This window comes from Mesocricetus auratus, unplaced genomic scaffold, assembly GCF_017639785.1.
Source record: "Mesocricetus auratus isolate SY011 unplaced genomic scaffold, BCM_Maur_2.0 Super-Scaffold_100676, whole genome shotgun sequence".
In the NCBI taxonomy this organism is placed as follows: Eukaryota; Metazoa; Chordata; class Mammalia; order Rodentia; family Cricetidae; genus Mesocricetus; species Mesocricetus auratus.
In genome coordinates, this window is record NW_024429266.1 from 175,127,539 (window position 1) to 175,152,753 (window position 25,215).

The 25,215-nt window shown below is 47.9% G+C and overlaps 2 protein-coding genes across 8 annotated transcripts in view; one reads left to right on the forward strand and one right to left on the reverse strand.

The window, feature by feature from the left end:
- The window catches only part of Atg7 (autophagy related 7), a 278,976-nt gene that overhangs the window by 228,161 nt on the left and 25,600 nt on the right, over window positions 1–25,215 (forward strand). The gene's annotated exons all lie outside the window — the stretch shown is intronic.
- The window catches only part of Vgll4 (vestigial like family member 4), a 108,351-nt gene that overhangs the window by 7,723 nt on the left and 75,413 nt on the right, over window positions 1–25,215 (reverse strand). For 4 of the 5 annotated variants that reach the window (XM_013110403.3, XM_005066120.4, XM_040738131.1 and 1 more), the window contains one exon: window positions 24,454–24,643. In XM_013110403.3, coding sequence (XP_012965857.1) covers window positions 24,454–24,643 — 190 coding nt within the window. Of the gene's footprint in view, window positions 1–6,895; window positions 7,088–24,453; window positions 24,644–25,215 lie in introns of those variants that run through there. The other variant, XM_005066121.4, reaches the window with a different exon arrangement.

Sequence of the window (25,215 nt, forward strand, 5' to 3'; positions counted from 1 at the left end):
CAGAAGAAGCCAATCACTCTATATAGACCAGGCTAGCCTTCAACTCACAGAATCAATTGGCTTGTCTCTGCCTATTCATGTCAAATAAAGGAGCTAGAAACCAATGACGTTGGGGAGCCTGACCCTGGGCTAGTCTCCATTAACATGTGTGCTTGTACCTTAGTTTTAACAATAAAGTTATAAAGGTTGTTTTTAAAGCTTAAAAAGTATGAAGAAAACATTTTGTCTAGCTGTATAATAACTTTGTGCTAAGTGTTATCATAAAAGTAAAAAATTGTAAAAATTAAAAATTTTGGGCCAGCAAGATGATTCAGTATAGAAGGGCTCATTTGTCTTGTGAGCCCAATGACCTGAGTTGGCATGATGATAAAATCACCCAATGGCTTATCCCTCAGGATGCACACAGCTGGCTTCGCAGGCTCACTGCTTTGCTTTCGCCTCAAGCACCAAATGGCTTTATAGATCTCTAGAGCCCTCTACAATGATGCTTTCTGCTGACTGACCTATAATTAATGCAGAAGCATTTTAAAGCTCTACAGCAGTGGTTCTCAACCTTCCTTCGCTGTGACCCTTTTATAGTTCCTCATGCTGTGGAGACCCCCAAACATAAAATTACTTTCATTGCTACTTCATAACTGTAATTTGCTACTGTTATGAATTAGAATGTAAATGTCTGATATGCCTCCTCTACTGAGAACCACTTTAAAGATTCATTTATTATGCATATGTAAACAGTGTTCTGCCTGCATGTATGCCTGTAGGCCAGAAGAGGGCATCAGATCTCATTACAGATGGTTGTGAGCTGCCATGTGTTTGCTGGGAATTGAACTCAGGACCTCTGGAAGTGTGCCAGCACTCCCAACCTCTGAGCCATCTCTCCAGCTCCTGCTTTAGAGTCTTACAGAAGTAGCAAGGACGCTAAGCCTCACTGGCCCTCAGATAAGACATGCTATGCACTGAGTCACAGCCTGGTGCATGAGGTTAGGAAGCCAAGGCCAATCAGTACATGACCGTAGACCCAACTGCTCTAGAAGCCAGTGAGATATCTGCATACCCACTTCCCTGTACACAGAGGGGAATGAATGCCCGTGAAGCTGGCTCTCCTCTGACCATCAGCTCAGCAACTCAGGAAGGAATGCTTTTGCCATCACCACTGCTGGGGAGCACTACCCCTCACCCTCTCCCCAGTGCCAAACTAGCTCTGAGATACCACCTTAGAATTGTACTGTATGAAGGAAGAGAAATGGAGGGGAAAGGTGACAGATCTGCCCAAGTCCCAGAGCAGGCAGGTGACAGTTCAGGGTCATCCATCCACTCCTGTAACAGGTCAAATTGCCAGGTAGAACAGCCTGAGAAGAACCACATGATCCCTGCCACCCTTCTGATGAGAACTGGGACTTGTCCCCACAAATGAGTCCAGGACTTCTAAGCCATCACTCAGGTCATGAAAGAGCCTGTTTGCGTCATGATGTCCCAGCCACCACCACCCGTCTCCCCTGGCCCCTCCAGCAGCCCAGGTGTCACTTGCATCTCATGAGAACATTCCCAGCAGTTACTTCCTCTCTCCCCAACCCCATATCCCCAGAAAGCCACACACTCTTTCTACTAAAGCGATATGAAATTACCAGGTGAGTCCTAGGTGGCTCAGGCTCAGTGTCTCAGAGGGATGGTCCCACTCACAAGCCAGCTCTCCCAGTTTACCCCGCTAGGCCTCACCCTGGTGCTCCACTCTGATCCGGCCCCAGTTCCCCCAGACCAGAACTGTCCGCATGTGTTTTACATCATTAGCTGAGACACCAGAAAGAAACGGAAGCCTGAGAATCAGGTCTGCCATGAGACTGGGGGTGGAGCACAATGCTGCATGTTAGCCAAGCAAAAACTGGTCCACCTGTGGCCACAAATCCCCAAGGACTACACACAAGAACCCATGTGCACACCAAGCACAGTTTACAGAACCTGAAGCTCACGTGCTGCACACATGCATGCTCAGATGCTAATGAATGGAGATGCTGCTGAGATTAATAAATGTTCACTCCAGATCCCTGCTGCTCCTGGGTGTACAGCTGTTTTTGTCATTATACAGTCCCTCAATGAATGATACTAAAAAGTACAACCACTATCGTGTTTTTGGCATTAAACAGTCTTCAAACTAGAGAGGGATGGAAAGCATCAGGCTCTTCCTGCCGAAGCCCAGCCGCCACATCTGCCATGGGCAGAAACCTCAGACCGCTCCCTCTCCACCCAGGGACAGGCGCCACTGGGCTGGCATTTATATCATTACCCTTTAGAGAGGACTTAGGACCACTGAGATGAAGACTGGAGGATGGGGTTAAGGAAGAGGCCAGGAACATGCCAATCAGCCAGCACCAGCTCCCTGCAGACCCCCTGCCTGCCTCTCCCACATCCAGCTTCCCTGGACAAGCCTTCCTAGAGTTAGAGAAGGAGTGTGCAGGACTATAGCTCCCAATGCCACCTTAGGAGGGCCATGGAGAAGACCAGGAGAGACCAGTCCCTCCAGCCACCAGGAGTGATCAAACAGAACAGGACAAGCTGGTGTCTTGCACAGCACCAGGTAGTTTTATGAACAACTGACTTTCAAAAAGCGAACCCATTCTCAGCATCAGAGGAGTTCATAAGGCTGGGCAGAGATGGCAGCACCGGATCAGGGCTCTGGAGAAGCTCCAGGAGGGTAATCCTTAGTCACAAGTCCACCAGAAAGGAAGGCTGAGCACACTGCTCTCCCACCACATGGTCTTTCAGAGCTTCCTGCTACATCTTGGGAAGGTTCCTCCTAGTTCTTCCTCCACACTTTTGCAAAAATCACTGGAAAATAACATCAGAGGCTTCGTCCTGCTGAAGAGGTGGGGGGGGTACATGTACTCAGCAGCCACAGGGATGGCTACACAAATGCTTAGACACGCATAGGGACAGGGCTTCCTTCCTCAGGCCAGCCATTCAATACAGAAAAGCTTCAGCACAAAGCCTGTCTTCTGATGAGCTACGGGTGCCTTCAGAGGCCATGTCTTGGGAACTTTATTCTGTCTTCCAGCTACCAGAAAAGCTTTTCCCTGTCTGACTTGGCAGAACATGGCAACACCACACACTCCACCGTAAGTAGTTGTCCCACAACAGTGCCTGACACAGGGACCCAAGCACCTGGGGAAAAGCTGGCTCCTTTAGCACAGTGGTAACCTCAGACCTGAAGACCCAGACACACGTACTAGGTGAAAACAAGACAGGTCACCCCAGGTCTGCAGCATCTGGGAAGTGAGGTCTTGGGCTCAGTACCCAGCACCCACATGGTGGCTCACAGCTGTTTGCAACTCCAGTTCCAGGGTATCTGACACCCTCTTCTGGCCTCTGTGGGCAGTACACCCATGTAATGCACACACAGATATGCAAGCAAAACACTCGTACACATGAAATAAAAGTAACTCAATCTAAAAAGACAGGTGGGGGCCACATGTAAACATTCCTTTTAATTCTGCTCTACCTGTAACTCCCTCTGGAGCAGACACCCTGCATTCCCACACGTGTGTAATTCACATGGCTGCACACCCACATCCTGCACAGGGGTGCCAGCACCCTGCAGCTGGTAGTGACAGGTTCCAACTTACTTTGTAAAGTCTTTCATGTGTTGATTCAACACCGAGTACAACCAGAAAGGAAGTCTTTCTTCAAGTCACCTATAACTCTGACTGACTTTGAAAATTACAAACCACAACCAAAAATAACAAAAGTCAGCCACTAAAATTACCACAGAGCATGAACCTTAGGCATTGAGAAACTACGGCAATGAGATATGCACCTGAGAAACAATCTTTCGATACCTACCATGGTTTCTATATAACAGTACCAATAAAGGGCCCAAAGGCTCTTCCATCTGGAGTAAATAAATAAGCTCTCCATGTTTGGGGACATGATTGTCTCCAAGCACCTGGTCTGTCCTTGCTGGACTCCATTTTCCCAAAAACAGGGGAAGGGAGAGATTTTCTTTTTTTGTAAAACAAACATTGAATTGTAGAAATAAGCTTTAAATTACTTTAAGGAAAGTTGGTTTTTGAGAATTAGCCTAGCTTGGAAACACTACAATATGCTAGCAACTGGATGGGCTAGTTACAACTCAGTCTCCTCCATTCCTGGAAGTCCCCACAGACACAGAGGCCATTACTGAAAAGACCTACTTCATGTCTTTCCAGGTTACAAAACCGCCCTTCCAGACTTCCTCTCAGGGTCTTGCTATGTAGCCCAAGCTGGCCTCCTATTTGAGATTCTCCTGTCTCAACCCCCTTACTACTACAACTGCAGGCATACGTTACCATCTAGAGTTCTCTCTCCCTGAGCTTTTCTTTCCATGGTGGTGGCTGACATCTAAGAGCAATGTCCTGGCTGTTACAATCTACTCAGTCTAAACTCTGGAGCTTGCCCAAAGAGGGAAGAAAATGAACATGGAATAAAATGACCCAACTTTCTGCTCATCACTGATGTGACACTTGAGCTAGACCTGCGTAGAGGATTCTAAGCCCTCATCTGTCCACTCTCTAAGAATTTCGAAAAGACAGATGGCCATGGTTCCTCTCAGGAACATTCAACTGAAGTCACTGCCCTGTGACTTCACCTGTGGATGACAGACTCCAACAGCAGAGAGCTGGTTCTCCATCCCTCAGTGCCAGCCACTGTTCCAACACTGCTCACCCCCTGACACTCATCAGTATTCTTCAACTGAACCAAAGTTCACCACTAGCCCCGTGGTTCATTTCTGTGTTACGGTAAGGGGCACTATCATTTAATGCTTTTTTTTTTAGATTTTACATTATGAGTGTATGAGATTTTATTTATTTTTGTATATGGGTGTTTTCCTGCACAAGATGGTGTAGAATCCCCTAACACTAGAGTTACAGGTGGTTGTTAACAGTAGTTATATGAGTGCTGGGAACTGAACTCTGGTCCTCTACAAGAGCAGCCAGGGCCTACAACCATTGAGTCATCTTTCAGCCCCTATAATACCATATTTAGGCATGTTGTTCAGTAGCAGTAAGTGCATTTGCATAGCTATATATGTCACCACCACCCACCTCCATGCGTTCTCTACTGTCCCTACTAAGCACTAACCCCCAGTCAGACCACCCTGGGGTATGGCCACTCCACATTCCCTCTAGATGAGCCAACCAACCCATTCATTCTCTGTACTATAGGCCTTGCATAAGTTGACTCATGCACCGTCATTGTTTTGATCCTGGCTTATTTCATTTAGTGTGACACCCTCATGGTCCATCCATGTATTGGTATGTGTCAGAATTCTCTGCCTCTTTAAGGCTGAATATATTCCACTGCAACACAGAGACCCATGCTTTTCACTCATCCACTGACGGGCATTTTCCTGTGCTGTTTCCAGCTCTTGGCTATATGAAGGAGCCACTGTGAGTGTTGGTGTACAAACAGGAACTAGTACACCCTATTTTCAATTATTCTGTGTAAATTCCCAGAAGAGGAGCTGTTGGATCACAGCGCGATTCTTGGTCTTTGTCCTGATTCTGACAAACTGAGTGGTGGGTGGTAGCTGGTGCCTTTAATCCCAGCACTCAGAGGCAGAGGCAGGTGGATCTCTGAGTTGGAGGCCAGGACTACACAGAGAAACCCTGTCTTGAAAAAAAAAAAAAAACAGTTCTGACAAATCACCAGCAATATATCAGGTTGGGTCTCTAGAACATGTCTCTCATTTGCCTCCTGTTCCTCCCTACTGCAGAGAAACCAAAGAAAGCTTGCCAGGAGCACAGAACTGATAAGCCTTCTTAAAAACAGCCTACCTAGGCCAGGTGTGGTGGCGCATGCCTTAAATCCCAGCACTTGGGAGACAGAGGCAGGTGGATCTCTGTGAGTTCGAGACCAGCTTGGTCTATCGAGCGAGTTCCAGGAGAGCATCCAAAACAATACAGAGAAACCCTATCTCGAAAAACAAAACAAACAAAAAACCCCAGCCTACCTGGGTTGTGAGAGCAACACTAACACACACTGTGAACATGACACACAAAACCTTCTTCCTCCACCAGAATACAAGACAGTGTGGAGCAGTGATCAGCTGTGAGCTTCTGGGAGACTCAAAGTCACATAGCTGTGGTTCTCATTTCTCACTATGAGCCCAAAACAATTGCTTCAAGTCTTCCGAGGGTGGCTAAGTTAACAGTGATAGCTACCACTTATGTGGCAGCAGTGTGTGGTGGAACCAATTCCTCAGTGTGTCTGCACCATTCCATGCAACAAGGGCACTCACTCCAACCTGCTGGTCCCTTGACCTGGCGCAGCTCAGCTGGGCAGGGGCAGGTTTCAGAGCAGATGTGGAGGCAGCTGGGTAGAGCTGCTGTGCAAGCTCCCCAGAGCTGGGGCAAAAGCATTTTCTATAAGGCCAGAGAGTCGACGGCCGAGGACGAGTGCCAGGGGGACATGAGTGGCGTGTCCAGAGAGAAGCTGCCCCACCTTCCAGACTTTCGCCAAGTGCTTTAGTTTCTCCTTATCTTCTGTTAAGAATAAACTTGAGAGCAGAAGCCTGAGGCTGGCATCTGGTCTGAGGAAGAGGAACAGGGCCCCTAGCAGCTGCTCCCCTCCAACTAGACCCTGTCACGTGACAGCCGCACCTGAACCCGGACTCCTTCCCTCTGCCAGCTCCCTCCTCACCCCATTCCCCTGACAGTCCCCTCAGGGGTCTGGTGGCTACCTGGCTCAGCTTTGAACAAGATGCTGGGCGGCCAGGAGACAGGGACCAGAGGAACGTCCCTGCTGTGCCCATCAGTTCTGCCTCCCCCAGCTTAAATTAATTACAGCTGAAAATACAGCGCTGCCATCTGCTTTGAAAACGGCAGGATAAGGGAATAAAATGAAAGGGGGTTTTGGTACTAACCTCACTTTAATCATTGCCAAGGAGCATGAAGACAGCCCAGCGTCCTCCCACAAGAAAGCCTGGGGCCTCACAAACTTGGCAGACACCGCGGGCGCGCGCCCCGTCAGAATAAGAGTCCCCGGGAGGAGGGTGTGAGGTGCGGGGCCGCCTGCCCCGCGCTGCAGGGGAAGCTTCCTGCGGGCCTGGGAGAGGCTGGGAACTCCTGGGAGGCGTTATTTACAGAGTGCCGCCTGCCAAGAACGTTGCATGCATCGCTGCAGTTCCATTTTCAGAGAAAACAGATCTGCTGTCAGAATTACAGCAGGCCACTTCCTCTTTCTTTGTTTCCCTACCTTCCATAACACCAGGCTTTTAGCGAACTCTACAACTTGGCCAAAGGAAATGCTGGCAGGAAGGGGCGAGGCAGGAGGGAGGGGGCAGGCCTGCAGTTCAGCTTCTGTGGGTCCTCTTGCCCTCCTCACGGACCCCACTTGAGAGGTTGTTCTATTAGAACATGGCTAGCTAGAGTGAGCACACCATCCCATCCGATCTGCAGATTTATGAACCCGATCCCAGCCTGCGGCCTCAGTTATTGGGGGAGTCAAGGCTCCTTTAGATCCAAAGGAGGCTTGCTTGCAACGTGCACGGGCCTGCTAGCTGCTTTCACACAGCAACATAACCGCATTTATATCAAGCAAACCTTCATAAGTAGACCTGTAGCACAGAAGAGGAAGGCACCCCAATGAAAGAGCATTTCTTGTGGGAGGAAAACACTAAAAAGAGACAGAGGGGAAAAAAGATGCAAAGCTGTCTTCCAACCCTACCAACTGTCACTGTCTATAGCAACCGTGTCCATAACACTACATCTCAGGAGTGTAACTTTCTAGTAAATTCTGCATCCATCAAGCCCCAGGGAACATCTGGTAAAATGGTTAAATAAGAACGATCTCATTTTTTATTTCAGAATTCACTAAGGGTACCCAACAAGAGACTTAGTGATACACACTCCTGGCTCAGCTCTGCAGGAAAGGTCCTGGAAGGGGAAAAGCACTGGGAGACAGCCAGGGAGGCCTCGGAATGCAGACCTACCCTTCCGCTGAGTGAGGCAGCTCCATCCCACAGTCACACCACCCCACCTCTCCACTCACAGCTACCCTGTCCAGCTCCCACTACCTCTAATTCAGGAGGCTATCAAAAAAGAGCCTGGATACACAGGCCGGGGAAGCCCATACAAATACGGCCCCCTCATTTCATAATGTGCATGTACTGAGGAGGCATCATCCTCGCCATGTGTTATCCAACACAGGTCAGCCCTTTCTAGAGCACTTTTGAAGGATTTCCTGCTAAAGAAAAAGATCTAGAGTGATCCAACCACTTCCAAAGAAAAACAGTGTGTTGGGGGAGGGGAGGGGGTGACACGTAAGCCAGCACAAAGGTCAACCTCCAGTGTCATTCATCATGGTACATCCACCTTGGGGTTTGTTTTTTGATGCTGTCACTGTTTTTTTTTTTAGTCTCTCAGTGGCTTAAACTCAGGTCAAGCCAGCTGTGCTGACTAGCCAGGGAACACCAGGGATCTGCCACCCCAGCACTGGGGTTTATATAGCATGCACCCTCAACCACTTTTTCATGTGGTTCTGGGGATGGAAGACCTCAAGTGTGCAGGCTTGCAGGGCAAGCACTTCACTGACTGAGCTATCACCCCAGCCTGGAAGGTCTTTCTTCTACAAAAACTGTAAATATTTGAAAGACTTCCAGACCATCATCAGTCACAGAATACATGTGGCTAGCAAGCACACCTCTAAAACTGCAGAGTTCTGTGTGCAGATGCTAAGTCCCACAGTTTAAATAAACGAGAATACTGGGGAGATGCAGGGAAAACGTAGGTACACATCAGATACCAAATGGGTACTGTCCAACCCACAAACTCCACTTTCAGAAAATGGGATACGGGATGTAAACAGAATGGGGATACCAAGGAGGCCTGCAAAGCTCAGACAAACTTCCTGAACGCCCCACCCCAGGGTCTTCACTCACTAGCAGTTCTTCTGGGCACGAGCAACAGAAAAACAAGGCTCGGAACTTTCAAAGAATCAACTGGAATGAAACTGACATTTCTTGGAAATGCAAGTTTACCAATCTTTAAAGAAAGGAAAAATGAGGCGGACCCAGGGCATCTCTGGAGAAATGCCCCTGGGCCTGCCTCCTTCCCCAGCACTTGGGAGCACACCCCCCCCCAAGCAAATTACAGCCCCATGAAGGAGCAGTGACAAACAAGCCTAAAGTCCTGAGACCACCACTCAAGGGCTGTAGCTCAGGTGGTAGGATGCCTGCCCAGCATGAATGAAGTCCTTCGTTCAATCATCTGCATGTAAACCAAGTGTATGGTGAACCTGTCATCCCAGCACCAGAGAGATGAAGGCAGAAAGATCAGAAGTCATCCTTGGCAACAGAGTGGCTCTGAGGCCAGTTTGTACTCAAAACAACAACCGTTTCAGCTGTGCATCAAATGCGCTGCTGCTGGAAACTCGAGATCCCTGCTACACACACGAGAACATTTCCCCAGTACAAACATGCATACGTTTCTAGTTTTCAGTCTACAGAATCCACCTGTGTTTGGGGATGTAGCTCAGAGCACTTGCCTACTGGGTCCCATCTCTAGCACTTCAGTGTGTGTGTGTGTGTGTGTGTGTGTGTGTGTGTAACCTGACCTACTGGGTCCCATCTCTAGCACTTCAGTGTGTGTGTGTGTGTGTGTGTGTGTGTGTGTGTGTGTGTGTGTGTGTGTGTGTGTGTGTAACCTGAGCCTCAAATGAACTATCAACAAGTGAGCAACTGGCAATCACAGGAAAACAATCTATTTTGGTTGAGTTAGTAAGAAAAAGAAACCTTTGTCATGAATAAATAAAAGCACTGGGGTTTGTTTGTTTGTTATTTTGTTAAGTTAAATTGCCTAGCTAGTTGGCTGAAAATAGTAGCCTCTGGAGTACTGGTCAAACTATGAAAAAGAGAGTCATCCTAAGGCAGAGGTGGCCTGTTGAGTTTATCGTGGTATCTCAGCCAGTGTGACCTTTGAAACTGCTGCCTTCTTCAATATCCCTCCCTTTCTTTGACTTTCCCTCATGAGAGCTCGACCTCCCCCACATGGCAACCACACATCAGGCCTAAATCCCTCCTTAATTTGTCTCTTATTTAGAGGGTCTCCCACTTCCCCATGGTATGAAGGAAGGGTGCATTCTGTAGAAACTGTACTCAGGGCAGGAAAGTTTGCTCTCTTCCTAGGCGGGTACTATGTAGTGAGATCTTCCTAGCCACCTGCATACTTAAGCACCCAGATCAACCCTAAGAGCGACATCCTTAGCTTACAATGGGCTGATCAGGACAGCATCCCACCATTAGTGGGGCTATAGTGTCACCTCAGTGTTGACAGACAAGCAGACCCTGCCATTAGTTCAACAGAGAATTCATGGGTGCCGGCCCTCTAGGACAATTCCTGTGTTCCCTAGTACCAAAACCTGCCACCAAACCCTGTCTAAAACAACTCTCCTAAATAAAAATTTCTAAAGAAATGTGTTTGTAACCGAATCCTGCCCTAAAAAATACCAATGAATTTAAACAAAGGAAAAGAGAAAAAGCATTAGAGAGAGCTAAAAGAAAACAAGGCAAGAGTCCTGGCTGCTCGGAGGCTGGGGCAGAAGCATCGAGAGTTTTAGGCCAGTAGACTAATAGAGACAAGCTGTCTGTAGAAGGCGGCACTGACAGTGAAGGTGCCATGTGCAGCCTGCTCCCAGGGAAGCCTCTCGGTGATGGGGGAGGGGTGCTCTCCAGAATGTAGAGTGTTGCTGTGGGGAATGTGGGAGTGGGTGGGAAGGGTAAAGGCTGCATGGACAGCTTGGAGCAACCTGATTTAAAGTCGAGGCCGTGGCGTGTGTGGAGTATCTCTCTCTGCTGGGAGCCCCCAAGGATGCTCCCACCAGAGCTGGCTGGGTATGATTGGGAACCAAATGCATAAAGACATCATGGACAATGGCTTCAAATGATGAAGGTCGTCACAAATGAAAACAGGACCATCCTGTGTATTTGCCCTGACTTGTGTCAGAGTTGCTTGTCACACAGGCAGACAACACATGCTTAGCTGCCCTGAAGGTGGGGGATGAACAACGGAGATTTCCATGAATTCTTTTAACATTTAACCACAGCATTTCCATGAAAGTCCAGGGAGGTGCTTACTGGGAAAGGAGTACATTGCAACAGGCTCCTCCATCCTTGAAGGTCACCCAAGGAGTGTGGATTTTATTCTGTAGTCTTGGAGACACGGCCCATGGACAAACCCAGCAGTGTTCCACACACAGGCTCTGGAAAAAGACCTGTCAACAGAGCTCAGCTTGGCTCTTAATCCTTTCACCAAGGTGCAGCCATGGTGGCTTGGAGGGGTCCTGTTGTTGTCTGCCCTACTCAAAGCTCTGTCTAGAAACAATCAACCAAGAAAGACACAGAACAGGAGGGCAGGGATGTGAGCTGTGACTCACACCGTCCGGGCTGCCACTCAGAAGCACACCAGTACAGCGAATCTACTATAAACTGGATGGAGGGGTTGGAGACAAATATGAAGGACACAAGTGGGTGCAGACCTGCTTGTTTTCCCAAGATGACAGTATTTACTCTTTTTTTTTAAGATTTAAAAAAATAGCAGTTATGACACAGAGAAACCCTGTCTCAAAAGAAAAAAAAGAAAAAAGATCTTAAAAAATAACATATTGGCGGGGTGTTGGTGGTGCACGCCTTTAATCCCAGCACTCAGGAGGCAGAGGCAGGTGGATCTTTGTGAGTTTAAGGCCAGCCTGGTCTACAGAGTGAGTTCCAGGACAGCCTCCAAAGCTTCAGAGAAACCCTGTCTCGAAAACCAAAAAAAGAAAAAAAAAGTATTTGAGGTGTGTGTGTGTGTGTGTGTGTGTGTGTGTGTGTGTGTGTGTGTGTGCATGGTACCCACAGAGGCCAGAGGGAGTATCAGATCCCACAATGTGGGTATGTGGGTGCTGGGAATTGAACCCTGGTCCTCTAGAAGAGTAGTCAGTGCTCTTAATGACTTAGTCATTTCCCCAGTCTACATATACTGTTCTTTTTCTTCCTTTCTTTTATCTGAGGTGGAGTCTGACTGTGCTGCTGGTCTGGAACTCCTGGGCCACCCCATCAATTCTCCTGCCTCAGTTTCTCAAGTGCCTGGCTTCACATCTGCCCCTGTACCATCCAGAGACATATCCAGCCTCTTCCCAGCAATGATACTGACCCTCACGTCACCATATTCAATGCTCATTTCCACATGCCTCACATCATGTTCTACCGGGACTGGTGCCAGTCCAAGAAAAAAAAATGTAAATGGAAGGATGGGGGAGGCATTTTGGGCAGTTGCAGAAAAAAATGTAAATAGAAGAATGAAAAAAGGGCATTTGATTCACATTCACACAGTGAACTGTGAAGGCTCATTCCTCTGAGTTGACACCAAGATAAGACTGCTTGATGTCAGGCAGGCCCATGACTCAGGTCCAAGGGGTTCCTGTTCTGGAAGATGGGGTACATGACAGTGATAGTGGACTCTGTCACAGCCTGGAAGTGAGCACCACGGCTGCAGAAACAAGGAAGCACTCTAGGCAATGCAAACCTAAGACATTACATGTCTAAAAATTATTTTTTTTGAGATAGGGTTTCACTACCTGGCCTTGAACTCACAAAGATCTGCTTGCTTCTACCTCTGGAGTGGTGGAATTAAAAGCTTGTGCCATGAAATCCCAGCTTGTAAAATCCATCTCCATCAAAAGGAAGAGAACGTCAAGGTCTCTTGTTCCTTTCTTAATCCAGGGTGACTTGCCACGAGAGTATCTGGTACTGCACTAGGTACAGAGCTTTGGAGGTCAGCCCTGGCATAGGAGGGCTATCAGAGAAGGAACAGAGAGAGGTCCTCAGTGACAGCAACAATATCCTATGAAGACAGTTGACTAACCATGGAGGAGAGGCTTCACAGGTTCAGGAGCCTGCAGGAGAGGTCCTGAGCCCCAGGGCAGGCTGCAGCCCAGGGACTCAGTGATTTCCCATAGCTAACCAGGAGCCGCAGAGACAAACACTTGAGAAACTTGATCCAGAAAGGAGGTCTGTGTGGAAAGGGGGTCTACAATGTGACCCAAGTGGGTGGGTGCTTCCATAGAAGAGTCAGCATACTATGTCACAGAATGTAGCAATGAGCTCAACCTGGGGATGGGGGCAGGAGATGACTTTTGAGGCAGATAGAATATGGAGGAATGTGACGTGGCGAAATTAATTCCTACATGGGGTGTAAAGGAGGCAGATCTGTGTGAACAGTGGGTCTCACCATTGATAACAATATGGGAATCTCCTATATAGAGTAGCAATGTAACCCTCAACAAGAAGGACAGAGCCTGGAAGCACAGAGATAACAAATGCCACACGGGCACTATCTGGCCAGATCCATGCTGAAACCAGGTTATGATATGGTGTTATGAGGAGGGAGTGCCCCGAGGAGGGATTAATGCCCTGCTCCAGAGTCTGCGCTAGCTCTCAGGGAAATGGATTAGTTCTCAAGAGCCTCTGTCTTCTGTTTCCCCTTCTCCTTTTCCACCATGATGCAGCACAAAGGCCTCTCTAAAAGCAGCCAAAAACATTAAACTTCTGCCTCTGAAACAGTAAGATACATAAACTTCTTTTTATTGTAAATTAACCAGCTTCAGGGATTGTGTCACAGCAATGGAGTCTCTTGGCAGATTCTGAGTAACCAAGCAAGGTGGCACACACCTTTAATCCTAGCACTTGGGAGGTAGAGGGAGGCGGTTCAAAGCCAGTCTGAATCTTCATAGTGAATTCCAGGACAGCCAACAGCCAAACAAACAAACAAAACTGGGGGGGGGGGGGAAGAGAGAGAGAGAGAGAGAGAGAGAGAGAGAGAGAGAGAGAGAGAGAGAGAGAGAGAGAGAGAGAGAGAGAGAGAGAGAAGATCCTGGGAAGAGTGGCCCCAAAGTAGGAAGGGGACCAAAGGAAGCAGAAGAGAGGTCATAGGAGGGTCAATCAAAAGAGACAAAGTCACACACACACAGCATGGAATTTTAAGTGTCCCCCAGATCTGCTTCTCTGTCCCTAGTGAATGTAAGAAGGGAAATTTCACTAACTTGCTGAACTTGTGAGCAGAGCATAGGGAGAACCTGGCCTAGCTTCCTCAGTCTCTTGCCCCCTCGGCCCTGCAGTTCCCAGGGTTAAAGGTGGCACTCAGTAACCCTGTATCAGGGAATTACTCTGCCACTTCATTTTAATGGTTAAGCTTTGAGGGTCTGAAAGTTTACAACAGAATTCTGAAATCAATGCTCATTTTGTTAGGCAGTATCTCTAAGAGATACTATGTTCCACAGTAGGTCAACAAGGGACCTAAACAACAGATGTTAAATGACAGTTCTCTACTTGCAGTCCCTGGAGGCCTAAGACCAGTGTGCCACATGGCTGGCAAAGAGGCAACAGTGCTGCGGTCTCTTCTTACTAGGGTACTAACCCCACCCGAACAGGGCTCACCCTCCTGGTCTCACCTAACCATATCAGCTCCAACACCACCACATTGGAGAGTGGGGCTTCAACATATGAATTTTGAAGGAACAAAATACAGTCAACAACAAATCCCAGCACTGTGTCTGACCTGGAACCTGATAAGTTACAAAGACATACCTCTGTGTGTTCAGCAGCTCTGACAACAGACAACTTCAATAAGGGTTGAACCTCTGAGCTTGCTGATCTAATGAGCCAACTGACTACTACAACCCCAGTTCTGAAACTGTCTCTTCGAGGGCCCGTTAGCCTCCCACCCTCCCTTTGTTTACTGGAGATGACTGTTGCTATGTAGCCCAGGTTGGCCATGAACTCTCCAATCCCCTGTTTTGGCTTCTCAAGTGCTAGGATCCCAAGTGTGTGCCACTGTGCCTGACATACTAGTGCCATCTCTTAGGCCTCTTCAAGGGAGGCAAGAAGAACAGAGAGACCCCACTTCTCTGCACCCCACATTGCCTCGGCCAACCAGGATGCTGGGATCCAGAATTCGGATTCTTTGGCCAAGTACCTATCTATTGCCAGACCCCAGCATAATAAGACAACTTTAAGCTCTCTGAGTACACTCGGGAGACAATGTGAAGAAATGTGAGAATGAAGTGTTTCAGTCCAACAACACAGCAAAGCAGGAGACAAGCACTGTGCCCGCTTAAATATAAACACCAGAGCTCCACCAGCCTCCTCCTGCCCCATGAAGCAATTCAGGGAGATCCCAGGAGAGGAGGTGCTCATCAACCCACACCCAGGCCAACCCTCAGCAGTTTCTTTATCTTTCCTCTTTCTTCAGTTGGAGCTTTCAGAGACCTAAGAGAACAACACTTTATTTCAGGACAGGCCAGCTTTGTGTTCCAGTAAGAAGAGTCTATGAACCAAGCAATGTCCAGATTAACTGTCTGTGTTCCAAACAGCTGCGATCTGTGTCCCCAGCCAAGCACCGCCTCAGGGTCTGGGGAGGGAAACCAAAGCTCAGTGCTGTTCTGTTCCCTCTCATTTTGAATAAATGTCTTTTACTTAACCCTTCAATCTAAACACACTCCTGTTTTATGATTTTTCTGTGTCCCTTAACCCTGTGCACGCTTCTGGCAAGTCCTTCTTCCCCAAGGTTCTGACCCACTTCCGTAACCCCCAGGACACAGGTTACAGCCATTAAGCTGGCCTCCTGTCCCCAAACAGCCTGGAACGGACTCACATCATATTGCCTTTGTTCTGCCCTCTGGCTCCTAACACCCTTGGCATTTCTTCATTTAGTGTGTTATGTGCTATTCAGCCAGAAAAATGCCAGGAGCAAGATGGTGACCTGCCTGAACAGCGCTCTGTGGAGACTCTTAAGGCAGAGGCTGGGGAAAAGGCTGATGTCAGCTCTCCAGTACAGCTCCCTGCTAGGATAAGGCAGCCTTTGTTTTCAGCTCAACTGTGAAAATGAGAAAATGCCTCCAGCCTGACAAACAAGGAGCCCACACAACCCAGGTCAGGCCTGTGACCTTTACTTAAAGGTACCACACTTCATTAGCAAAGGCTGTGGACAGAACCAGGGGAGTGCAGTTACAATCACCCAGGTCACTGTTAAAAATCAGCTGTGTGGCGAGCATAGTTCAGGCCAGTTCCCAGCTCTTACTAAAGTGTGAAAGGCACAGTTAATCTTGGACAAAGCAGCTCTGAGATTACACTTCTCTGTCAAACACATGTAAGTGGGAGGGGATTTAAACAAAGAAAATCCCAATTTAGCAGTATCTTAGTTTTTGAGTTAGTTTAGGGTAACTAAAATAAAATAGTCCCTTACATCTCCAGGACACTCCCAGGGATATCGGTAAGACTACATAAAGCACAGAACAACATGAGCATGGCTGTGATCCATTTCAAGTGTGGACATACAGGGGAGCTATGGCAAAGCTATGGCAAAGGCAGAAGGCGCACAACTTGAAAGGTTTCATGAAGAAGCCTTTGATTAACTATTCTTCATTTTAAAAAGTACATTTATTATTTGTTTATCAATAATATTTATGTGCCCATGTATACACACATGAAATAAAGGAATCTTCCTATACACTTAAAGCAAATGGTGCACACCTTTAATCCCATAATTCAAAAAGAGGCAGAGGCAAGCAGATCTCTGTTGAGTTCGAGGCCAGTCTGGTGGTCTACAGAGTTAGTTCTAGGACAGTCAGGGCTACACAGGGAAGCCCTATTGGGAGGAAGGGGGTTATTTTGTTTTATTTTTGGGGACAGGGTCTGAAAAATTCCAGGCTGGCATTGAATTCACTATATAACCAAGCATAACCGTGAACTCCCAGGAATTATAGGCATACAGCATGTCTGGCTTTATGAGGTGCTGGGCTTCATGAACACTAGCACCCTACCAACTGAGCTATGTCACCTTCCAGCACATTAAAACAGACTGTAAAATATTTCACTTTAAATCTTTGAATCAAAAGTTACTACTGGCTTGTACTATTAATTTAAAATTCAGTTAGAATTTTTAAGAATTTAAATAATTAAAACTGTGCTTTCCTGGATTATAGAAAACTCTGTCTGGGATTGGGGGTGTGGCTCCGGTCTGGCAGGTATACATAAGGCTCTGGGCTCCAGTCTCAGCACTGCGCACTGACTTTTTTCTTTTTAAAGAAAACAGGACAGGGAGATGGCTTGGTGGTTAAAGTGTTTGTTCTCAAGCATGAGGACCAGAGTTTGGATACCCGCACCCTCATAAAAAAAAAGCTGGGAATGGCATCTGTGACTACAACCCCAGTGCTGGGGAAACAGAGACAGAGGATTCCTTGAGCTTGTTGGCCAGCCAATGTAGCCAACCCATGAGCTCCAGGTTCAGTAAGAGATTCTGCAAAGAAGGGGTGGGGGGGAGAAAGAGGAGAATCCTCTTGTTCCTTGTTGGTTCTTACAAGATTCTTTTCCATCCAAAGATGCAATTTCAGGCTTCTCTGCAAGCAGCTATTTGGACAGCCACGCTCTTTCCACAGTCCCTGCAAGTCCCATCCCTGGACAGTGAGTGCTACTCCCTTCTGCCAGCCCCTCAGTACCACAGTCCCCTCCTACATATGCTAAATGAACAGTTGTCACCCCTCAACCCCAAAGTATCGGCAATTATGCTTTGATTGTGCCGAAACTTAAGACTGTCCAAAAGTACAACTGAGACTCAAACATGTGCCATCGGCACCACTCACTATAAGCCTGTTTCTAGGGGTGGAGGGTGGGAAAGTCTGTTGTACAGGAAAGCCTGTCACTGCTATTACCAGTCAGAGGTGGGTCTTCAACCAAGTTACAGAGGCCCCATGCTGATGTCTGAAAAGGGGGACAAAAAGGAACACTGACACCCCAGAATAAGGTTCATACCCATGACACGGCTATGAATGGTGCACAGTAGGCACTCAATGGTTACTGCCACAGAGAAGCCTTCTCAAGCAGTGGCCATTATGCTCAGCGAAATGTCCATGCCCCCAACGGTGTACCTCAGCACACCAGCTGCCCCTTGCTAGCTCTGCTGCTTCCCTTGGAGCAAAGTTAAGGAAGCAACATCAATCAGCCCAATTGCTCAGTCTCCTCTGAGTTCAGTTTTAATCTGAGACGTGGGATTGTTTCCTTGGCTTTTCAAAGCTTGGTAGCATACATCGGGACCTAAGGGACTCAGGAAACGAGAAGCAGGGCTACCTTGGGGAAATAAGGCAGGGTGCACAGTGAGCCTCCGTGGGACAGTAAGAACCACGGGCACTGTAAAGAAGGTGCTACCAGCTCCCCTGCCCACAGGAAACCACAGACCCCATCAGAGCCAGTGATCAACTTCTTCCATCAGATGCCCACTGATTCTGTAATAAACAAACGACAACAAAACCCCGCTCAAACAAGCTAGCAGTCAAGAAGGGAGGGAAAGATCATCTATATATGCTAAAGGCTAACATTCACTGCGGAAATGGTATATTCTGGGCATCTAGCACAGGGCTGACTTGGGTAAGCACTCCATAAACACTCCTGTCCCCTCCCAGGTAGCTAATTCAACAGTTCACCTGTACACCTGCTGTAAATGTAGAGATGAAATGAGCATTGCTTATTGTAGCTATGGCCTGGTCAGCATAGAACCCTGCCCAGGGCCCAGTCAAGCCCAGCCGCATGGCAGCTGCTGGCTCTCAGCTTACTCTACTACCCTCAGCTTTCCAGGCAGCACTACTCTGTAAGTGCTGGGAATTACCTTATGGGCTGTACTCACAGGACTAGCTGGGGCACTTGGGAGTGGGAGGGCCCTGGACTGCCGTGCAGCCATGGACATGACACTGGTGTGAAAGGTTACTACCACACACTGTTGCACGAAAGTGCCAGTGCCCATGTGAGCCGAAGAACTGTGTGGCCTCAGTGTAAGGAAAAGGGGTGTGAAAACTCACACTTGCTGGTGGCTCATGGTGGGGAGGGGAGGGGGCACACTTTCCCAAGTGTACCTTTGTTTTCTAAAAACTTTATTCCTCAGTAGAGCTATTCATTAACTATATACCATGTGCCAGGCACTTTGCTCATGAAGCTAGGATTAGGGACTCTTTTTTAATGTACATTGGTGTTCTGCCATGGGTGTCAAGTCCCCTGAAACTGGAGTTACAGACAGTTGTGAGCTGTCATGTGGGTGCTGGGAATGGAACCCGGTCCTCTGGGAAGAAGTCAGTGCTCTTAATCGCTAAGCCATCTCTCCAACTCTCCAAGTGCACCTTCTAAGATTGTTTCCCTACTACTACAAGCAGGCTAACATTTTTTAAATATTTATTTATTTGTTTGTTTGTTTATTTTTTGCATGTACAGTGTTCTGCCTACAGGCCGGAAGAGGATACCAGATTGAATTGTAGATGGTGTGAGCCACCATGTGGTTGCTGGGAATTGAACTCAGGACCCCTGGAATAGCAGTCAGTGCTCTTAACCTCTGAGCCATCTCTCCAGCCCCCACAGGTTAACATCTTAACGATTATATAAAGTGAGGCAGTAGTAGCATACACCTTTATTTCTAGCACTCAGGAGGCAGAGGCAGGCGGATCTCTGAGTTAGAGGCCAGCCTGGTTTATAGAGCAAATTCCAGGATAGCTAGAGCTAAACAGAGAAACACTGTCTCAAAAAACAAACAAACAAAAGATAAAATAAAACCAACAGCCAAGTGTTGGTGGCGCATGCCTTTAATCCCAGCACTCGGGAGGCAGAGGCAGGCGGATCTCTGTGAGTTCTAGGCCAGGCTGGACCGACAGCCTCCAAAACAGAGAAACCCTGCCTCGTAAAACCAAAAAAAATAAAAAAATAAAGAATAAAACCAACAAGGGGAGGGGAGAACTCAATGTAAACATCAATAATTGAAACCAGGTTGATCAGGAAGAGGCAGCAATGTTTAGTCATACAAACATGAAACGAGACCTGCAAATACATCAAATCCCTTATTAGGTGTTTTCTCAGAGTGGCACCTATAGGAACAGCAATCTGGAAGCACACACTGAGGAGCTGGTATCTGAAGGGGTATTCTCACTTTGAGGAGCGTGAGATTCGGGACGAGAGGGAAGGAAGGACTCTGTCGGGTGGGACCAGAACAGCAGTACTGAACAGGAACTCAGAACTTTCCAATGGAAGTGTCTAGAAAACAGTGCTAGGCAAGGCCCCCTGAGAAGATGACCCCACTCTAGGGCTGGCTGCCCACAATAAACACTGCTGGTCACAGTGGCTCCTGAACTTAAAATGTAGCTTGGGCAACTGAGAACATGGAACTCTCAGTTTTTCTTAATTCAGCTTCTTACTTTGTGGTGCCGGGACTGAAACAAATGCTCAGTCACTAAGCCGCACCCCTGGCCCCCAAACTGGTTTTGGTTTCTAAGTTTGTATCACAGGCTGTGGCTAGCGCCCACTGTATCAGTGGACTCAGAAGACATCATAGTAAGGATAAATCACCATGAGACACATAGTACCCAGCACTGGGCTTCTGACCACACTCTCCACTAAGAGGGACCAGAGCTTTCTGCACAGGTGACCACGAAGCCACGGCCATGGGCAAGGAGTCTAGAAACAGGAGCTAAATAGTCTTCAACAGTAGTGGTGGCCCAGGAGGCAAAGGACGAGCGAAAGGAGAAATCATGGGTCAGTGTAAAAATAAGCAAAAAGAATAAAACTGCACTCCTGGAACCTAGTGACAGAGATGGAGGAGTGATGAGCAAAGGGGTCAAGACCATGATGGTGAAACCCACAAAGACAGCTGACCAGACAAGGGGGAGCTCTTGAACCCCAGACTGATGGCTGAGAGGCCAGCAGGGGACTGATCCAGACTCCATGAATGTAGTGTCAGTTAGGAGGCCACAGAAATCTCTAGGACCCTGGGTAGTAGATTAGTGTTCACCATGACACATACAAATGAACTTTGGGAGCCCATTCCACATGGAGGGATGCTCTCTCAGCCTGGACACATGGGGGAGGGCGTAGGTCCTGCCCTGGATGAAATAACAGGCTCTGGAGATCCCCCCAAGGAGGGCCTCACCCTCCCTGGGGAATGATATGGGGACTGGAGATGGGGCTGGTGGAGGGACAGGGGGGAGGGGGCTGGGATTGACATTTGAAGCATGCATGTTTCTAATTTAAAGAAAAAAAGAAAGAAAGAAAAAATAATAAAAATGGCCACACCAAAGTCACTCACTGACCCTTCCACAGAAGCAATCCCACCCCACCCAGCTCCTCCCAACTCCCCAACAGCCATACTCTCAGCACTTCTCTTAACAAGCAGCTGTCTTCCGGGGGTCACCAGTCTGGTGAGAAAATTAACTGGATTCAAATGACTCGGGTGACAAGGGACCAAGAGCTGGAGGAGTCACTAGGGGAGGCCTTCTTTCCCTGCAGCTCCTACTCCGCCTTAAAACCACTCACGGGCTCCATCTCTACTGGACAGCATCACACCATGGAAGTCAGAGAAATGCATCTTCAAGACCCTCTAAGCTAGTGTTTCAAACTTTGTTTCAACAACATGCCCTCCTCAGAATTATGGCAATTCCCTTCGCATAAAGCAAACAAGACACACTTTACTTACATACTATTAGCAAGTTCTAGAACGCTAGAACATGCACACTTTACAATCACTTTACACTCTCTTTCAAGGTACAAATACAGGAGGACCATTCCTGACCCGACAGTAGCTCCTATTGTCCTCTTAATCACAGGGGAAAAAAAGAGAAAGAACATGCCACAGCTCAAACAAGACATCTCATAAGTTAATCAGCATACTAAGTACTAACAACATGAGTGAGGAAAACACCCAATGTCAATCTCTGGCCTCCACACATATTTACATGTGTGTGTATCTGCACCCATCCATATGCATGCATACATATGAACATGCACACAGTATTTATGATATGTGTATTTTAATACACTTGAAAAATGGGGGACCACCTAGCTATTGGGAGCCCGGAGAGTCTGCCAGAATAAGGGCACACTTTCTACTTTTCTCAAACTTCCCATAGTGATGCTAATGGGAGCTGCACACCAAATCTGATGATGTTTCTCGTTTCAGCAGTGCTGTGGGCTGAGCAGAGGATCTTGTGCACTCAGGCAGAGTCTGCCGTACATGGGGCAGCACTCCTAGCCCGCACAATACTACCGTGTAGGCTGAAAGCTATTCAGAGAGTCATCATAGACCAGTATTTGAAGCTCTTGTTTTCAATCACCAAGAAGTTACAAAACTATTTTTCAAGTGTTTTTTAACACTCCAACATTAGTAACTACAGCCAGGTTTGGTGGTACTTGTCTATAATCCCTGTATTGGGGAGGCAGAGGCAGAGGCAGGAGGATCAGAAGTTCAAGGCCAGCCAGCACTATCTAGTGAGTTCAAGGCTGGTCTGGGTCATATAAGATCCAGCCTCAAGGAAACAAAGAAAGTGGAGCACTGACTCCACCAGGCTTGCTGAACTAAGTGCTTAAGTAACCTAACAGGAAGGCATAATCACTGCCCTGTGGACATAAGGGTGGTGGCATCTGAACCAGGGCACCCAAAGACACACGCATTCTCCAACACCCAACACCACACACTCTTGCCCTCTGTTGGCATCAGTCACGTCTGGAAAATGAGGCTATTAATGATAAAAGTCGCAGGCTGCACTCCCATCGAGTACACTTTACCTGTTTTAGCCCTGAGGCTCTCTATCTGCCAACCTGTTCATCGCCACCTTTCAGTAAGGACACCGGGCCTGAAGAACCAGGCCCACCCCTCACAATTTACCAGCCACAGAATGAGGACTTCAAGGAAAGCATATTCCCAACCTGCCCCGCCACACCTCTTCTTCCCTCCTCTCCCCTCCCTTCGAGAAAGGAGACAAAGAATCAAAAGTCTCTTATTTGGGTTTGGGGAATTTGGATGGAAGAGAATGAGAGCCTCCAGAAATACAAGAATGGATGCCAGACGACTCAGCAATGAGCAGCCATCTGAGCCCCTCCCCCGCGGTGAGTGAGAGAGGGCGCTGTCCTGCACAAGCCTCCCCTGCCCGATTCCTGAGTGTAGCAAATTCCAGGCTCCAGACTGCAGGCTCAGCCTCTGACTAACACTGCAGTGATTTATTTGAGGATAAATACCTCTGTCAGTGTCTCATGACTGAACACAACAGACCAGGCAGATTGGCATGCATGGAATGTGAGGACGAGGGTTGAGGCAGCAGAGGCCAGGGCTGTCTCCAGCTGCAGACCGCTGGCCACAGGAGGGGCCCGTGCTGCACCTGCTGCCGGTGCCATGTGCCCTGTCTGTGGGGCAATTCCAAAGATTACAAACCACTCATCTGCACCTGGAGACACGGAGTGACTACACAACTGCCACAGCCCAGACATCCAGGGCGCATCAAGTTCTGCAAATGCAAAATGGCATTCGCTGCCTTAGCCAGGGCTATGTAGATTATGGCAGATTCAGAGAACTGAAGCCCCTTCATGTTGAAATGGGCTTAAGAGATGGACTGGAGAGATGGCTTAGCAATTAAGAGCAGTGGCTGCTCTTCCAGAAGACCCAGGTTCAACTCCCAGTACCCATATCGCAACTCACAACTGTCTGAAACTCCAGTTCCAGTGAATTTGGTACCTTCATGCTGACACACGTTTGGTTAAAATACCAATGCACATAAAAATAAATAAAACCTTAAAAGTTAAAAAAAAAAAGACAGAAAGAAAATGAGGGACAGCCAGGCTTTCGTTGCACGCCTTTAATCCCAGCACTCGGGAGGCAGAGGCAGGTGGATCTCTCTGAGTTCGAGGCCAGCCTGGTCTACAAGAGCTAGTTCCAGGACAGCCTCCAAAGCACAGAGAAACCCTGTCTTGAAAAACAAACAAACAAACAAAACCCCCAAAAAAACAAAAGAAAAGAAGTAAGGGACAGAGAGGATACTAGGGCATGTTAATGCCAATCAAGGATCAGAATTACAGTCTCCTGACACTAAGAGGGGCTTCCTTACCATGGCTCCAGGCTAATTCCAGCTGTGACCAGCCACAGGTGCAACAGAGTGCTCCTTTGGGCACAATTATTGGACGGACTCTCTCTCTCTCTCTCTCTCTCTCTCTCTCTCTCTCTCTCTCTCTCTCTCTCTCTCTCTCTCTCTCTCTCTGTCTCACACACACACACACACACACACACACACACACACACACACACGCCTTCATAGGTACTCACTATCATTTCTTGGGTGTATAAAGACAGACACCCACTATCAATTTGTATAATGTCCAGGAGACTGCACCAAGCCAGGTTTTCCAGGCCATGCCCACAGGAGGTCTTAAGGGCTGCTGGCCTCCAAGAGGGAGAGGGTGTAGGAGTTGAAAGGAAGTAAGATTTCATCTCTGGACCAATTACTAAAGTCAGCTTGACACCTTCCTGGCATATGAACACCACCTATCTTTTATAAACAATGTCCTCTATCATGAAATCATAATGACAATATGGGCAGAAAGGAGAAAGGAAACCCGGCCTAGAGCAAGCATAAGCCCAAAGGGGCAGAACTTACAGGTGGGGGCTGAAGATACGGCTCATCTTGGAGACATGATCGTTTTCACAGTCAAGGTCCTTGTCCCCAGGTTCCATGCTGAATTTCCTCTTGCTGGGGCTGATGGGGGGTGGGCCTGTGCGGTGACTGCTGAGAGCAGAGGCCACCGGGAGGGTCTGCATTCTGGGTTCTCCCCTGAGAGAAGCTTCACCTATGCAAAGAGAGTGGGGATGTTATTAAGAGAATGGGGATGTTATTACCAGCAAGAAGAGCACCCCCACTGTGGTCTCCACAGTCCCCTAGCTCCCTGCCCCCCCCCCAGCCTACCCCTTGCAAAACTTCTCTCTGTGGAAAGTTTTGGCAATACAGCAGGCAGTCTGCCATTCTCAGAACATGGTCTGGGCATGCGGCCACTGCCAAGCAGGGGACATTTGACATCAACGAGATTTGCCAGCACTAACTCTTTAGGGTAGAGTTTAAATTGAAAAGTTGCTATAAACAGCCGAGAGGGGAAAACTGATTGTGAGCAATGCCCAAAGGGAAGTTAAAACTAGGAAGGCCCTTTGACTCTCAGGAATTCAACCTTATACTTTTAAGAAAGTGCATAAAACCATTGCTGACAGGCTAATTTTACTGTTTTTATTACATTTTTTAAAAAAGTGTGTGTGTGTGTGTGTGTATGTGTGTGTGTGTGTGTGTGTGTATGTATGTGTATGTGTGTGTATGTGTGTATACAATGCCCATGGAGGCCAGAATAGGTTGTTGAATCCCCTGGAGTTGGAG